This window comes from Perognathus longimembris, chromosome 2 (genome assembly GCF_023159225.1).
Source record: "Perognathus longimembris pacificus isolate PPM17 chromosome 2, ASM2315922v1, whole genome shotgun sequence".
NCBI classification, from domain to species: Eukaryota; Metazoa; Chordata; class Mammalia; order Rodentia; family Heteromyidae; genus Perognathus; species Perognathus longimembris.
The window spans coordinates 76,751,160-76,769,484 of NC_063162.1; the positions used below are offsets into that span (position 1 = coordinate 76,751,160).

Consider the following 18,325-nt stretch of genomic DNA (forward strand, 5'->3'; position numbering starts at 1 on the left):
TAGATAAATTCTTCTTAGCACCAATTAAAGAAATGTTAGTTTGATTTCAACTGTGTGTGATCTTATGCAACAGTTCCTAAGAAATAAGCAGGATATGAAAACATCAGATCTTGCAATAGGCCAGATTGCAATGCTAAAATGAAAAGCAAACTCAGTGCTCCTAAACCAAGATAACATATGTGTTTTGTTGTGTGTCATCTGCCCTCCCCTTCAGCCAGCCTTGCTTGTGTGTTCAACAGGCAGCCTGTGCATTCCACATGAGTATGTGTGAACCATTAGATTCTACCCTTCCCAACCAGCAGCCTGCCTACCTCCCTACCCAGATCTATGTGATTATTACAGAGTGACCCTACAGAGAACCATTCTACTCCAACCTTATTTATAGTCCTATGAGAGGTCTGGGATGCTGTTGGATATGAGCTTGTCCAGGGTTGTCTGTTTCTTGGCGCCAACTGTTAGAATGGTAGCATTGAGTGAAAAGGCTATAGGATACCTGGATTCAAGCCCCAGTACCAGAACATAGATAGATTAGATAGATAGATAGATGATAGACATGAGATATAAAAATGTTTATAAAGTCTTATGTGATGTTTCAACACATGTATACATCATGTTATGTTTAGCTCAAGTTAAATGGATCTATCTTCTCAAATACTTACCATTTCTTTACTGTGAACTGTTCAGAATCCTGTCTTCCAGGCTTCTGAATAGTGATGAGCGTTACAGGTGACTGAAGGTTTTCCCTTGGCCTTGAGTGCAGAGCACAAGCACTGTGTTCCTGGGCCATTAGAGTTTTCTGTAGGGCCTGAATGAAGTCACACCAAAATATTCACTATGTAAAATATATGAGGATACTCAAGCAAAGTCACATTAAAATCTGTGTCCCACTGAATCATCTCTAAATGGGGGTCCCTGGGAAGGGAGGCAGCCCCACCAATCTGGGGAAGTCTGGCAGTTTCACACTTCTAAGACCAGTGGGAGGATAGCCCATGGACACTTAGCTCTGTGTGTAAAAAAGAGAAATAGATTGACAGGTGGCTGCTTTGGCAGGCTGTTTCCTAAAGCTCCCCCACCTTCTGTTAGTTGTGAGGTTTGAATTCTGGACCCAAGTGCTATTTCTTAGCTCTTATTGCTCAAGGCTAGCACTTTACTGATTAGAGCCACAATGCCCTTCTGGTTTTCTGGTAGTTTATTGGAGATAAAAGTCTCATGCACTTTTCTGCCTGGGATGGCTTCGAACTGTGATCTTCAGATCTCAGCCTCTTGTGTAGCTAGGATTACAGGCCTGAGGCACCAGTGACTAGCTCCTAGAGCTTATTGCAAGGAATACATGGCATTCTTCTGCCATGAAATGCTTCATGACTCTATGTTATGCATGCCATTGGAACACACTGAGATTCTTACATGCCCAGTTTGCAGTGCTGTTGGATATTAGTGGGTGATTTGTTTGGAGAGGTGGAGACATGAGTGTTGCCAATGCAGAGCGGGCCCTGGGCTCCAGGAGATCAGCTTCATCCATCTGCTGCCCTTCATGCTTCCACAGTACAAGGATGTACGTACCTAAGCTAGACTATGCCAAGTGGGTGCCTAGGCTACATCATCCCTCAGGGTTCCTATTATGTATAAAACCTACAATTCTAGAAAGCTGTGAGCTGCCTTACACAGTAATGAGAGGATGCTCTATTGGTTTCTTTAATACAGAATTTTATCAAGTAAATAACCAGATGACTAAATAGGAAAGTGTATTATATATAGGGTTTAGCCCATCTGGGGATTACTAACCACAAGGGTTGTCAGTCAACCACCAGTGAGAGGGGAGAACAGAAGAGCTCTCACCCCATAATTAGAACTTGAGAAATGATACAAAACCAGAGAATGTGCTACAATGAAAGAGAATCAATTTCTAACAGAGGAATGAGGGCAGCGCAGAAAGTTAATATTAGGTCACTGTTTTCAGTCTCTGCTGTGACTCTGGTGTTTTCATGTAAGAAAAGATATTTATGCAATCTGGACAAATAAAGATCCAATATAACTTTATTATTCAACTCTCCACAGGAATATTTGAAGCTTTTAACTGCAACAGTGAGCAGGGCAGAGACATTTAACCTCAGCCTTGTCTTCCTCTCACTGTGTAGATAAGGTGTTAGGGAAATCACAAGTGTAGGCTGAAGAGAAGTGTATGACAAGCTGGCAGCAAAATGGGTTGTGGCAGGGGCAACCACAGTCTTGAATCCCAGAATGTCGCAGCTGTCACAATCTGGCAGGTGTTTTGAATACCTGTGATTCAGATGCCTCTTCTCAAATGGTCTTGGAAACACTGAGGTGACAGCATTTTTTCTCTAAGACTTTCTGCACTCATAGTGTAGAACACATGGCCACAGGTTACCTTTTGTACAGTCCTACCCCAGTATCTGTGGAAAATTCCTTTCCAGATCCCCCATAGTACCCACAGATGTCCCAGTGCTTTATGCAAAATGGCAATGCTACAACATTTGCATATAATGTAGGCACATTTTCTGTATTCTGTAATCTATAGAAGAATAGTTCTTAGACCATACTGCTCATGAAATCATAATGGGGGGAAATGTGTGTATGTCCAGTATGGGTGCAATTTTTTCCATGAATTTTTGGTTCATGGTTAGTGGGAGCAGCAAATGTGGAATTCATGGGTCAAGAAGGATGCTGCACACTTTGGGGGGTACCAGTTCCTTCTCTTTGCTCACAAGTCTGTCAGGGTTGAGGTCTGAGAAGTGCTGCTTCCATCCTTGATCTTTACTTCTGCCATTGAACTCATCTCTCCTGTGTACATACACATAGTGATAACACTTCTGATCTATACTTATTAAACTTCAAGTAAACAAAACAGTACCTTTAACTACAGTACTGTGCTTATTCATCTCCTACCTGAAACTCTGTTGTCTTTAACCAACATCTTCCAACATTGACCACTTTAATCCCTGAGTACCATTCTTTTCTAGATTTTCTCCTTTATTTTTTATTGCTATTGTAAAGGTGATGCACAAAGGAGTTACAGTTATCTGAGTTAGGTAATGAGTACATTTGTTTTTGAACTGTGTCACCGCTTCCCTTGTTTTCTCCCAGTTTTCCCTCCTGACCTGCTCTCTTACAAGTTATATAGTTCATTTTCAGTGTAGTGTCTACTGAGTATCACTAATTACCCTTTTTCCACCATTTCTGTGCTCTCCCCTAACCCCCAAGCAGATAAACTTACATACAAGACAAAAAGTATAGAAATACAAAAACAGCAATATAGGAGAAAAAAGAAACCCCCAAATCCTCTTGTTTTTACTTGGAGTTCATTTCGATAAGCATCATTTTATGTGATCATATTCATGTAGCTATTGAGCCTTTGTGATCTGTTCCTAAGAATATCTTCCTTTGGCTGAGAATCATTTCCTCTCTGTTTTCATGAGTTTTAGCATTAAAATTCCACATCTAAGTAAGGTCGTGGATTTTTTTTCCATTCAGTTTCTTAGAATAATATCCTTACTTTTATCCATATTCTTACAAAGACAAAGGTTTCCTTTTTAAAGTTGAACAATATTCCACTATATTTGTATGTACATATATAAACATATATTTTATGTGTACTTATGTGTGCATATATATACACACCTATATACTCATTATTTATATACTTATATTTATCCCTATATATTTATAATTATAGCCTATTTTACTTATATTTATGCCTATATATCTATAGGTATAATGTATTTTCTCCAATCATGTATCTGCCTACAGTTATTTGTACATATTAGATGTATAATACTTGTGTGTATAATAGATACATACTATACACCATAGCTATATATGCATATATAAGTATATATGCATATACTATATAAATATATCCATATATATTTTTATGTATATCTATCTATATGTGTATGAGATTAGCACATATTTCTTTAAAAAGTGTTTTTATCAACTTAGAATGTAATTCCATCATTCCTTTGGTGGGATTGACAGATCACATAGTAGTTCCATTTATAATGTTTTGAAGTACTTCTGTGCGATTATTTATAATGGTATCATAATGGATATATTAATTTATGTTCTCACTAACAGTATAAAAGGGAGGATGAGTATGATAATGAGCTCACGTGTGATAATCATCTCACAATGCATATGCTCCTTGATTTTTTAATGATGGGTTGGTGTGTTGATGAACTTGCAGGGTGAAGTCTTTGAAGAGGGAAATGCATGGGACACAGCTTTCCTGCTCAGCATCACTACTTTGCAGAGTGGTGCTCTATGGAAAATTGATTACATGGCTGTCTAGGAGCAGCAGCTCAATAGACTGCCTAGCATCACGGGAGTGCAGTAATGTGTATTATTAGTAGGCTTGGAAAATATTGAAATTCAAATAGGAAGCTTGATTTCTACAAAGGGTGTGTTGGTTTTGTACTGTCCTTAGCTTGAAAATCATAAGTTAAGCCATTATAAGTCAGAGTCAGTCTTTATACATTTTTAATTCATCAGCTATATCTCACTAAAGCATGTCAGAGCAATAATAATTTCAAGAGGTAGAAATTTAATTCATCAAATTGATATGCAATGGGAGTAAGAAGTCCATGGGGCCTGGACAAAAAGTATAAGGAAGAGGTGGAATATGCCTGTAGTTATGAGTTAAGGAAAATGGTAGAAATTCACACCAGTGAAATAGAGAATAATAGGAGACTTTAGGACTTTACTTTGAAGAGCATCTGTGTCTAGATAATGACTATGAATGCTCTGTTTTAATATCCATTTCCTTTTAGGAGCTATCTAGGCTACTGAGGGGTGGGAAGGGCATGGGCAGAGGTGGGCTAAGGGACAGTATGTTAGTAGGAGGCTGATGTACAAAACCACAGTGTGGCACCGATGGAAATGACAAGACTAGGAAGCTTCTCAGATGTGTAGGGTGAGGAACAGTGGGGTCATGGGGTCTGGCTAACTGGAAGGATGATGAGAATTCTCAAGGAAGTGAGGAAGCTGAAGGAGGAGAGCATCCTAGCCTAAGGTGCTTTTTTGATTTTTGTAGGGTGGCAGGATTTCCTAAGCCAGCCTCATGCTAGGGCTATGGGTAGGACATGATAATCAAAGAAGGCTAGACAGAAGGGGTCTAAGAGTATGAGACACAGACAGCCCAGGAAAGGCTTCAAGTCATGCCCATATTTCTACTACATAAGAAGCATCTAGCAGTGGACTATGCTCCACTACGTAAGAAGCATCTAGCAGTAGACTATGCTCTGTCTCATTCCTAGCTGGGTGTACGGCCACTTCGTTCTACCACTGATGATCTGGAGTGGCCCCACTATCCAAAGCCAACAGTGCTTTGAAAGGAGAACTTTCCCAAGGAGGCAGGGTCAAAGAATATACTAAAGCATTTTTTTTTAACATTGGAAAGGAACTTTGAGGCATCTAACCACTGGGGAAGACAGAGGGCTGGATACAGAACTCTGTCATATAACCCATGGTTTGCACACTGATACCTGTTAAGACCAAAGGGCATGGTCTCAAATAAGAGGGCCCTTCCTTCTGCTCCACTTTGAGAGGCCTTGGGCCTATGTGTAATTTTCAATGACTAGCTATAAAGTACACAGTTCCTGGGATCTCATCAGGTTTGAAGATTTGCTACAATAAATTAGAGTTATGCTTACCATTACACATGTATTTTAATGACATAGTTCAGGAGGGCCAGCTAAATAGAGAACATAAAGTCTAGTATGAGCAGAAGCCAGCTTCTATCCCCTCTACTCAGACCCTTTACTAACCATATCCTCTCAGGAGGCTTTTTCCAGAGGTTTATTGTGGTTTAATTATGCACTTTAGTTTATAAGCTAGGTGTAAGTCAAATCCAAGGTCTAAGAAACCACACCGCAGTCACTGGGCCCATATGCAGAGAGCTGGCCACTGAATATCTACAAAATATTAATTTGCCATCAAAGAGAATGTTGTAGAAAACTGTACAAGAGACTTGATGAACAAAGAGTTCTCATTGCTCTTTCTACAATGAGCCAGTGCTCTTGCATTGCTGGATGCCCAAGCCCAGAATGGAAGAAAATTTAAGAAAAAGCTGGGATAGTTGGAGAGGAAAATGGAGAGGTCAAGATATTTAAGAAAAAAATGGTTTAGCATTTGGAGTACTGTGCTCTGTTTTGGCATTGTACTTTTGGTTTATTTGTATTCATTTATACCCTGTGGTGGTTCAGTAAATATTTAATGTGTTTTCATAAGGGAATGTAAAATACGGATGTATTTTACGAATGTAAAATAAGGATGATAGGATGAATTTGAAGTGAGTCAAAAGGAAAATAAAAATATAATGTCAACATGAAATGAATCAAGTGCTTTCTGCTATTGCACTGTCCTCTGTATACAAGCTCCACATTTAGCTTCAAATATTTGAAACAACCTTTTTGAAAAAAGAAAAGTTAATTACTTTCACAGCTCACAGTGCCTTGAAGACAAAACACAAATCATTTTCTTCAAGTTAAGGAGTTTTTCATACATTAAGGACTGGGATTTGCTGTAGGAAGAGACATCATGCTGAGATACTGCGTGTTGTCTTCATAATGGCATCCATTTAGGTGATAACTCCTTGGCAATTTCTCCATATTGGCTGCTGGTGTTACACTAATGTAAAAGTCCAAGGAAACAAACAAAGCAAAGCAAAACAACTCCACAGTCAAAAATGGCCCACAGAAACAGTCCTGTTTTCTCAGACTAAGCCTGGCATAAGCTGGAGGTGAATGGAATGTTCATTTTGTGTCTAGGAAATGATCTCCTCTGAACATTGGTATTTAGTCTGCATCTGTTTACCCATGGTAGAATATAACTGATGTTTTACTTACTGAGATGCATGTAACAATTGATAATAAAGCATAGCAATAGTACTTGTCACATAGTGCATAAAAATGCATGCTGTCTATGTTTGACAATAATAGCAACAGTAAAAATCTCAACACAGGGCTGGGGATATAGACTAGTGGCAAGAGTGCCTGCCTCGGATACACGAGGCCCTAGGTTCGATTCCCCAGCACCACATATACAGAAAACGGCCAGAAGCGGCGCTGTGGCTCAAGTGGCAGAGTGCTAGCCTTGAGCGGGAAGAAGCCAGGGACAGTGCTCAGGCCCTGAGTCCAAGGCCCAGGACTGGCCAAAAAAAAAAAAAAATCTCAACACAGCCTAGCTGTATGGCAAGGTAGAATTTCTTTTTGTTGCTATGAATGGAATCATGAATGCCAGCAGGAGATATCTTGCTCACAGTGGCTTGGAGGAGAACTTGGAGGAGGGCTGTGACTCATCAGGCAAGAGAGAGCTCAAGATTCACATTGCAATTTGTTGTTCATGTTCACAGGAATAACACTCTATAGCCACCCATACGGAGGGGCCTTGCTGAATGAAGACAAGATGTGAGTTGAAGGAATGCTGGGCAGGACCACCAACATGGAAGAATATCTTTGAGTCCTACAGGGGTGATTTTGATTCCTCTTTGGTATTTGTCAGGAGAAATATTGATATATGTAGTTAGTGACAGAATTCTGGCATTTCTTTGCAAAGTGGGGAAACAATGATAGTTAGTGAGACTTGTGTCCCCAATTAACCAGAAAAAAACTGCAAGTAGATCTATGGCTCAGTTGGTAGAGTCCCTGCCATGCTCAGGGAGAGTGCCCAGGCCTGGAGTTCATGCTCCAGGAGCAGCACACAAGAAAAGGGAGTGGGAAGCATATTGAGTTTCAAAATGGATGAGGTCCTCAGGTACTTGTACTTCTAAATTGCATTTGTCACTGGAGGATGCGTTCAATGGGGTGCCACAGATTCCATGACAACATTCCAGGTGAACACCAAGTTTGTGGTACCTAGCAGTGCCCAGTATCTCCTTGGGAATTCTAATGCAAGACTTTGCTCAAGGTGCAGATAGACTAGAGTGTTAGTAATGCTGGTGTTCAGATATGGAATTTGGTGTTAGTTTTCACTGTCTTATTACAAGGTACAGTGTTCTGTCAATTTTCTCCCACTCCCACTGGTAACATATAGCTCGCAAACATCAAAGATTAGTAATAAAGTAATAAATAATAAATTAGTAATAAAGGTAAGTATTTTTGTATCCTTTCTCTGGCATATCAAGTTGAGAAGGCAATATGATGAATAAGCATCATTTCCTCAAATCATAATGTTACAGCAAAGGTACATTTATAGCTTTTCCTCTCAGTTATGTCCTGATTTTAGGGATTCTGCCTTTGGCAATCTCTGAAACCTGCCTAGAGGTTCAGGAGTAGGAGCGTTGACATCTGTTATAAAACAATATGTGGTGGAAATGAAAGCATGGTCTAGTAGATGCTCTGTGATGAGACTATTCACTCTCAGACACCTGAAAGATCCTCTGTGTCTCACTGTTATCAGAGATGGAAAGAGGGCACCGTGAACAGTGGATCCCCTATAGTTCCACAGCTAAAATACATCTGAAGGAGTGAATGTACATTATTATTATAGGACCATCTTGATCATGGACAAACTTTTTATTATTTTGATTATTGGAATTTGGAGATGGACTAGTGAAGTGTAATATTGCAGTGTGTACTTCTACCTGTCCGACTTTGCTGTGTAGCAAAGTTATCCCAACACTGACAGCGCTAGGGAGTATCAAGGATATCATTTTGGAGATGTCCTTCATTTTAACTAGGAATTAGGCTCGGTGTGAACAACAGACTTTGAAATATGAAGACAATGAAATGCCCATCAGTATCTTGTTCCTTGTTATGTCTCTTGTAAACTCTGAACAACAATGTGTCTAAAGGCAGTTGAGGGTAGTCATGAAATACACACATTCCTCCCATATGCAATTGTTAGTAACAGGAAGAAGATCTGAGTTCTTTCTTGACATCTGATGAGGTGTTCTGCTTTGCCTGCAGCCTGGAGAGCATCCGTCAGTGTGGTGTTGCCCTCTGCATTGTGCTGGGATTCTCTGTCTTGTCTGCATGGTTTGGCAGTTCTGTGGTGAGGGACAGGGTGACCGGAGCCAAAAAGTTGCAGCACTTAAGTGGCCTTGGCTACAGGACATACTGGTTCACATATTTCTTCCATGACATGGTAGGATTTGGGAGTGTGATCCATGTGTATATGTGAGGGTGAGGGGAGGGAGGACCCAGACCATCTGGGACTATTTGTAATAAGAGGCTATCACTCCATCCATGATCATGTCAGGCAAATCACTTTTTCTGATCACTGTCAATCATTTAAGATAGTTTCATAAGGGTAAGACCTGGGAATCTTAGGCTAGAGATCTGAGAAACCAAAGACCTGCCTGGAAATTGCCTTTACCGGACACTTATGAAAAGTAAGGCAATAAAAGTGGAATTCTATGCTTCTATCAGAAAGAATGACATTGCCACATTTTCAAGGAAATGGAAAGACTTGGAAAAAAATATTAAGTGAAATAAGCGAGACCCAAAGAAACATAGAGGCCATTGTTTCACTCATTGGTAATAATTAGTATATGTCTAGGAAGTTCTAGCAGAGGATCACACTAGCTCAATGACTATGTACATATGATCATATAAGATGATGCTAAGCGAAATAAACTCCAAGATATGGAAATAAGAGGTTTTTCAATTTATTTATTTATTTATTTTGCCAGTCTTGGGGCTTAGACTCAGGGCCTGAGCACTGTCCCTGGCTTCTTTTTTGCTCATGGCTAGCACTCTGCCCCTTGAGCCACAGCGCCACTTCTGGCCTTTTCTATATATGTGGTGCTGAAGAATCGAACCTAGGGCTTCATGTATACAAGGCAAGCACTCTTGCCACTAGGCCATATTCCCAGCCCCTTCTTTGGTTATTTTTAATGTACTATGTGAAATTATTTCTTTTTCCTTTCATTTTTCTTTCCTATGGTTTATCTTCTATTGTCACTGTATTTGGTTTTGGTGCGCTGGGTATTGTATATAAGTTTATCTGAATTAGGGAAGGGAAGGGGAACATTAAAATGGTGAGACAAGGGACAAAGGGTGAAGCAATGCAACAGGGAAATTAACAAGACACTATGTTGGAAATTAACTCTACAACTTGGTGAGGGGTTGGCAGGGATGGAAAGTGGGTGAAAAATGAGGGAGGAGGTAACAAGTTTGACAAGAAATGTCCTCCCTATCTTACATAGGTAACTGTAACCCCTGTAACACCATACATCACAATAAAACAAAATTTTATTTTTTTATCTTTTACTTATTTTTTTCAAATTTTTATTATCAAACTGATGTACAGAGAGGTTACAGTTTCATACGTTAGGCATTGGATACATTACTTGTACTGTTTGTTACCTCGTCCCTCATGCCCCCCTCCCTCCTCCCCCTTTCCGTTTCCCCCCATGAGGTGTTCAGTTCACTTAGACCAAACAGTTTTGCAAGTATTGCTTTTGTAGTTGTTTTTCTTTTTTTACCCTGTGTCTCTCAATTTTGGTATTCCCTTTCAATTTCTTAGTTCTAATACAAGTATAGATGGTTTCCAATATACTCAGATAAGATTACAGAGATGGTGTAGGTACATAAAACAAAATTTTTAAAAAAATTCTAGGAGACAGGTACTCAAAAGGGGTATGGTGGAGTCAAGGAGGAAGAGCAGACAAATAAAGAGGAGAAGAGAGGAAATGCAGCCAAGAATCCAATGTATAACTTACAAAATTAAGAGCAAAAGAAAGGGTGGGTAGGGGAGGGATAGATAATGTTGAGAGGGGTGACATAGATCAAAATATATTGTACTCATACACTGCGTTTTTAAATGGCTCATTTGTACAACTACTTAAAGATAATTTTAAAAACTGCATGCCTACAACAACTTTCCACCATGGTAGGGTGCTCTTCAAAGGACTGCATTTATTTCCCCATTATGGTAGCTAAGGAAGGATGGGGATAAGACTTATTGGCTAGATACTCAGACACTTGTCAGCTTCTATGTCAACACGGGTATTTTGTACAGAATCTGATGTGCTATCATGTTGCTATTAAGTAATGTTTATTCTTTCGAGATAGCTTAGAGATAAGTTGATTGATTTCCTTTTGATCATGCAGTATATATATACATACATATGTATGTATATAGATATATTCATACATGCATATATATATGTACATGCATGTATGTACATGCACACACACACACACACACACACACACACACACACACACACATATATATTGCCAGTCTGGGGGCTTGAATTCAGGGCCTGAGCACTGTTCCTGGCTTCTTTCGGCTCAAGGCTAGCACTCTACCACTTGAGCCATAGTGCCAACTCCAGCTTTTTCTGTATATGTGGTACTGAGGAATCAAACCCAGAACTCCATTCACGCTAGGGAAGCACTCTCCCACTAGACCACCTTCCCAGCCCTGTATGTGTTTTCTAAAATACAGTTTGTATTGTTCATACCTAAGTTACCTCAACATTACAAGAATTCACTGAGTTGAGTCAAGGTTTAACAAAACTCTGCAGTGACATTAACCACCCAGGGTATTTGCTAACAGTGAAGAAGACTCCCAAGGATGTACTTTCAAGATTGTGTTCAGTAGGTCTAGATGGGACTCTGAGGCCTGCTCAATCAGTATCCAAAGCAACTTATGACTCTCAGACAAGACTAAACAATGCTGGCCATCAAACCCCTCATGTTTACAAAGGGAAGTAAGAATCCCATCTAAGATTATATTTCTAGACTTCAAGGCCAGCCTGGGCTTCTTGCTCAGTTCTTCACCTAGTTCTTTACCCAGTACTGTAAGCTCTGAGCCTCTTTCCTTATACCATATGATATTTAATGATGTCTAATGGCCATCCCATCCTCAGAGGAAGGGAGAGATGCACCAAGAAACAGTAATAGCACACAAGGATTAGCATGTCCAGGACACCATAAAGCATCCCAAGTTTCGAAACCCTGTGATTTCTCTCTTTCCTGTACACTTCGGTTATCATCTCTTTATCTCTTTTGCTAAATGTGGCCCTTCTTCACCCTGGAGTTTAAGAGAATGGGTGATTACTGGCTGACATTTTTCTTTTATTCAATAGTTCCCTGTTTATTTTATGAATCGACCCATCAAATGAATATTTTTGAAAATTTGTTTTGGATCAAAGTATGCCCAAGGTTGTTGGAGACAAAATGTTTGTATTTCCTGAGAATCCCATGTTCAAACCTAATTCCCTAATAATGGTATTGGCAGGTGGGGTTTATAGGAGGTGATGAGGTGGAGACCTCATGAATAGATTAGTGCCTTTATGGAAGGAATCCCAAAGAGCTCATTAGCTCCTTCTATCAGAGGTTAATGTACAGAATGCCTCATCTAGGAACAAGAAAGTAGGCTCTCACATACACCAGATGTACTGGTGTCATCTACCTCAATATCCAGAACTGTGAACATGAATTTGTAGTTTTAAAAGTCACACAGGCTGTTCTATGTTAGCTTTCAATGGACAGAAAGATCAATGGACAGAAGATCTCTCCCCTAATAAAGGTTATAGTCTCATAGGAAGAAGCATAAATAAATAAATAGGACACATACAGTTGGTTCATGGCTATTGAAAGAATTAAAGAGGGCAATGGGGTGGAGGGTAACATTAAATTGGGGAGTCAAACAAGGAAGTGAAATTTTAGCTGAGATCTATAAAGGTGAGAGGGAACAAGCCATGGGGATGGCACTGAGAAAGGGCTCTGTAGGCAGAAACACTAATGCAAGAGAGAGAAGTCATGTGAGAGCCCCAAGAGAGACCCTGGCTGCTGTCCTTTCATTTCCTCTTTTTATGAACACAGTCATATAGGGTTAGACTCTACCCTAGTGATCTCAGTTGAACTTAATTACTTCATTAAAGTCCCTGTGCCCAAATAAAGTCATATTTCTGAAGCTATTGGTGTTCAGCATTAGAATTTTGTGAGAGCACAAATCAGCCCATAGTAGTGAGTCTTCAGGATGAACTATACTCCCAAAAAGCTTCTAATGTGCAAAGTAGGAGCTGTGCATACATAGGAATTGAATGGCGACTCTGAGGTAAGTAGATAAATATATTACAGTCCTCTGATGCAACATGTTCCCTTTTTATTTTCTCAGCTCTTTTACTTGGTTTCTGTCTCCCTGTGTGTCGCCATTATCGCTGCCTTCCAGTTAACAGCTTTTACTTTCCGTGAGAACTTGGCGGCCACAGCCCTCCTGCTGGCACTTTTCGGGTATGTGATGAGAAACACTGCTGCAGAATTATCGTTTGTTTTCTGTAAGAGAAAAACCCTAAGGATGGCTTTGAACCTGCTGTCGGCTTCATGATTTTTTCTCCTCTCAAGCAATTATGTTGCTTCTACGAGAGACATTGAACAAACAAGCTTGAGCAAGATGATGAATGCCCTGTGTAGGAAGGAGCGGTTGACATGGTCATAATGAAGATGGTATTGGCCCTGGCCCAGAAAGGCCCTCAGGCTTGTAGACAACTTGTGCAAGGCAAAATGGATTCTCAGGTTTTCTCACTCTGACATTAATCATGGCCTCAAATATATAATCCAGTTAGCTCTGAAATTACATTTGTGGAGATTCCCTCTTAAAGTTCTGTCTGGAATAGATTTTCCTCTCTTATATGAAGCATTTTATCTGAATTCCATATATTTCTTTGTGTTTTTTTTCTGCAGAGGAAAACCAGTAGAACTATAAATTTCTGATTTCAACAAATTGATTAGGATTATTCCCAGCAGTTCCTAAATTATGCTCCTCTGATATCAAGAATCTATGGGCTGTACATAGTAGGTGTATATGTTTACATATAGAATAAATACATAAGAAGCCTTTCTGGGGAAAATAATAGATGCATTAAATTATTGAAACTCAATACATTTTAAGAATAACACATTCAGCTTTCATTTCAGCTAAATATTATAAACAAAGTATTGTATATATTCTTTGTTAAAACATCAATGATCTAGAAATATTAAAAATATCTTATAAGATAGAGTTTTACTTAAAGAAGTATGCATCATCATCAGGTGAATACTAAATGGGTGAACTGATAGATGAATGGATCATGGATGGATGAATGAATGGGTGGGTAAAAAGATACATAAAGGAGACATGGAAAAAGAAAAAAGTTCCTTTTTCAGGAATATTGATACTTTTATTCACTAACTCTGTGGCTGTGGTAATATTAATTTCCTTCTCTAAGTCTCAGTTTAATCCTTGTAATACTCCATTTTAATACTATGAAAGTTAAATCATATTTTTATGCAAATATCATAGATGACATATCTGCAACAAGTATAATTATAGTAATTTTAGCTAATATTGATATTTTCAAAATTATTTTCCTATTTAGAATGATTATGAGCTCAGGTCTATAGCATACATATAGCAAACATTTATTTATAGTCAATTTGATATTTGTGAGTTCACATGTAAGATCTATATATGTGTGTATCTGGTTGAAGTTGTCTGATTTCAGTTTATTGATCCCATTTGAGTGGAAAGCACTGTTTGGTCTTATCATAGTGTGAGCAAAATAGACTTTGCCATAAAATTATGTTGAATTTATAGGAGCAGACTTCAACAATTATGATACAATTTAGATAAAGTCAAATGGTTAGAAACTTTTAAAACATGTTATTAGAAAATTTTCTTAATCCTGATCTCTTTATAAATCCCTTTAAGAATTTGCAACAAGTTCAAAATCCTTTCTTTGTGTATAAGAATACTTTTTAAAGGATTTCTGGAACATCTGGAGATCTAGATCTGTGGATGCACAGCCCTTGGACAACACTTTCTGGACCCACACACTTTCTGATAAAAATTTCTGGTTAAGGGGAACAGAGGTACAAGAATCAGGGGTAACACCAATGAAAAAGCTTCAAAAGAAGGTTACAGCATGACAGCTAGGGTCATGGACTAATTAATATTAAAATGGTCATTATTTCATGCTTGAAATAGAATTACTGGACCTGTAGCCCCCATGACCTCCCTTTCACTGCATGTGAAGACAAGTCCGGGCAGCCATCTCTGGGTGAAGGCATCAGAACTGAGTCATTCCAGGCAGCGGTAGTCCAAGAAAGATGTCAGGAAGGCCAAATCTCAGAATGGGGTGAAACTGAAGAACATACTTGAGTATGAAACAAGCCATTTATTGAATTGGAATCTGTGGTGATAAAAAGATGGGATCAGTGAACAGGTTCTCAGAAAAGATAACAAATATACACTTCTAATAATAATATATTTTGTCTCTCTAGTGTGGGAGCTTTAGATAGTTAAACTGTACCAGTGAAGCAAAAGTCATCATTATAAAAAGAAAATATAACCTGGATGTGATGACTCAGGCAGGAAGATTGCAAGCTTAGGCTCAACATGGGTTATAGAATGACACTCAAAAGAAAAATAGAAACCAAAAAAAATAGAGAAAAATGATACCCAAAATTGTGAAAGACAATCTAGCTAGTATTAAAAAAATTCAAAACCTAGGAACATATATATATATATATATATATATATATATATATATATATATATATATTTGCTACAAGATTGAGAAAAAGGGTTACAACGTCCTGTTTAGGTATTTTAGGAAATTCACACAGTGTAGGCAAGGGACCAGTTTTGAAGAAGAGAATAATATGTCTTCCCATAAATTCCAGAATACTTGAGAACAGTATACCAATCTCCGGAAAAATGTTACAGTATGTCTTTATGGGTGACTGTGCGTGTATGTGTGTGTGGCTTGAATCAGGACTTGAGAGCCCCATGCTTTTGTTGGGCTTTCTTGCTCACAGCTGGAGTTATCCACTTGAGCCATGTCTCCAGCCCAGCCTTTTGCTGTTTAGTTGGAGATGAAGTCTCACCAACTTACCTGCTCAGGTTGGCTTTGTGCTATAATCTTGAGTAGCCTATTTTACAGATATGAGCCACCAGAACATGGTGAAATATCTTAATAAAAAAGTGAAGAGAATTGAAAGTCCCATTTAAAAAGTACATTAGAGCCTGCAAATCAACTTTTTTCTTCTAAAATGAAAAAGGAAAACAGGAGAGGAACTGAAATTATATGTCATTTCAACCAAGTATTTGAAAGATAACCAATGAAAATGTAGTTAAAAACAAAACAAAACCCGTCAATCTAGCCAGGAAAAAGAAGCTGACAACGTAAGCTGACAATGCGTTCATTAATGTAGCAACACTCCTCTGGGGCATCATTTAAGATTGTCTCTTTATCTCTAATTTTTTTTCTTGAACAATGCTTTGATATGCTTGTCAAATATTGAAATGACAGAGCCCAGTATAGAAACCGTATGTAAGGTGTAACAAAGTGTAGATTCATAACAATCTCCAGTGACACAGAGACTAGGGGCAAAGTTGTAATTAGTCCCTTAAGTACAGATAGAGGGATGCAGGTCTGACAGCAGGAGAGGTGGGTGTGGTGAGACTGTGCTGGTGGGCAGAGGGGGCTGATCAAAGTAGTTTATAATCTTGCTATGCTTTGTAATATGCCACATCAGATACTCCGTGAGGTGCACTCCTCACATTTCCTGGCCCCCACACTGACAGATTTAGTGCACAGAGTTGGTTGGACTTGTGTTATACAGAGGGAAAAAAAAGATAAACACTTAATATTTTATAGTATAAGCTTAAGTAAACAACATGGCTATTTTTGACCATTTAAAAGGCTATTATTGGGAAAAGAGAAGCAATTTTTCATGTCTTATTCCACAATATAAGATTATTATTATTGTTGTTATTGCTTTAAGTAGTAATTGTACCCCCAACATTCAGTTTATGAATAAAATTCATCTTAATCAATGTCACACCTTTTCAGAATTCACTTAAATTTCAAAGGCAGAAATACAGTTTCTTGATGGTACTGGTGTTTAAACTCAGGAACTCATGAGTGCTAGGTAGGTGGTCTACCACTTGAACTAAACCTCCAGCCCAGAAATACCTTCAATGATGTGGTTTGTTTGACTCTGAGTGGCTCCATAACACAGAATAGCACCTGAGTTTTGCTCCAGAGGGAACAGAAGAAGAAAGTAATGTTAAGTAGAGTTGAGGTTTGATTCAGACAGAAGAAGCACTGACAATTTAAGGCATCAAACAGCCATGACTTACCAATTTTTTTGTAGTTATTACTTTGGTTTAATGTAATTTTCTTTTACCACATCTACTTTAGAATTGTTGTTTTATTTTTTAAAATATATATTTTTATTATCTTTAAGTAGTTGTACAAAGGAGGTGCCATTTAATCAATTTTTGAATACAATGCATCTTGATCAGTGTTTCCTCCTTCAACATTCTCACTTCCCTTTGACCCAGCTCTTCCCTTACTTTTCTTAATTTTGTGGTGTATACAATGAATTCTTGACTATATTCTCCCCTTTATTTCCCCCTCCATTCCTCTAGAAAAATTTCTTTGAAGCACTCACCTCCAACATGTCCTCCATGACATTTTTTCATGCTTAAATTAGGAGGAAGATTACTGTTAAGTACATTTCTGAGACATTGTATGATCTTATGCATAATTTTTCAAATACTTTCCTCGGAAAGAGAAATTATCTTTTAATTCAGGGATGTATTCTAGTCTCACAGATTACATAACACAAAGGAAGCATACTAACATAATGGCTGCCTTGAAGCCCTAGCATCTCTTCTCCCATTTCAAAGTCTCCTAATTTTCAGAGCTAACTAGCATATTAGGAAAACCTCAGGCACTTGGAAACACTTAAGTATTTCAGTTAAACCATCAGTCACTTTAAGGAAACAGTGACAGTTGTACCTTGAGTCTGTAGCAAACATGTAGGGACTCCAGAGAGAGGTTTTCTGGGAAAGGCTGTGATCACTCTGCTAATTTTGAAACTATGATTAAAGTGTCACTTTCCTTTGTTGGGGTGCATTAAAATTATCTCTTTTTGCTGTGAGCTTCAGAAAGTAACCCAAATGAAACATGGCTCTAAGATTGTGGAGAAATAGAAAAATGGAGAGTTTTATTTTAGGGATGTTGAGTAGTGTCTTAGATTTTGATATTTGGCGATGATCCCTTGCTATCTATCTTTGGGACCATGCTGACCCTGATCAGTTTCACCTATAGATCAGCTGTGGATGTGAGATCAAGATCACAACTTCATTCATATTCTACATATGAGATGAAGGTCATGGTGCCATTTTTCAGGTGGCAGGGCTCAGGAACAGGAGGAGAAGGAGGAGGAGGAAAAAGAAGAGATGAAGGATGAGAAAGGAGAAAGAGAAGGAGGAGGAGGAAGAGGAGAAGTGTCATCATAGAGCTCAATATACACTAGATTCTAAAAATTAAGTTTTCTATTACTTTTTAATAATGTTAATG

At 38.5% G+C, this 18,325-nt stretch overlaps 1 protein-coding gene across 4 annotated transcripts in view; it reads left to right on the forward strand.

The window, feature by feature from the left end:
* Positions 1–18,325, forward strand: part of Abca13 (ATP binding cassette subfamily A member 13) — a 403,566-nt gene that overhangs the window by 263,818 nt on the left and 121,423 nt on the right. For all 4 annotated transcript variants that reach the window (XM_048339554.1, XM_048339551.1, XM_048339552.1 and 1 more), the window contains 3 exons: positions 7,367–7,421; positions 8,922–9,099; positions 13,087–13,202. In XM_048339554.1, the coding sequence (XP_048195511.1) occupies positions 7,367–7,421; positions 8,922–9,099; positions 13,087–13,202 (349 nt within the window). The remainder of the gene's footprint in view (positions 1–7,366; positions 7,422–8,921; positions 9,100–13,086; positions 13,203–18,325) is intronic.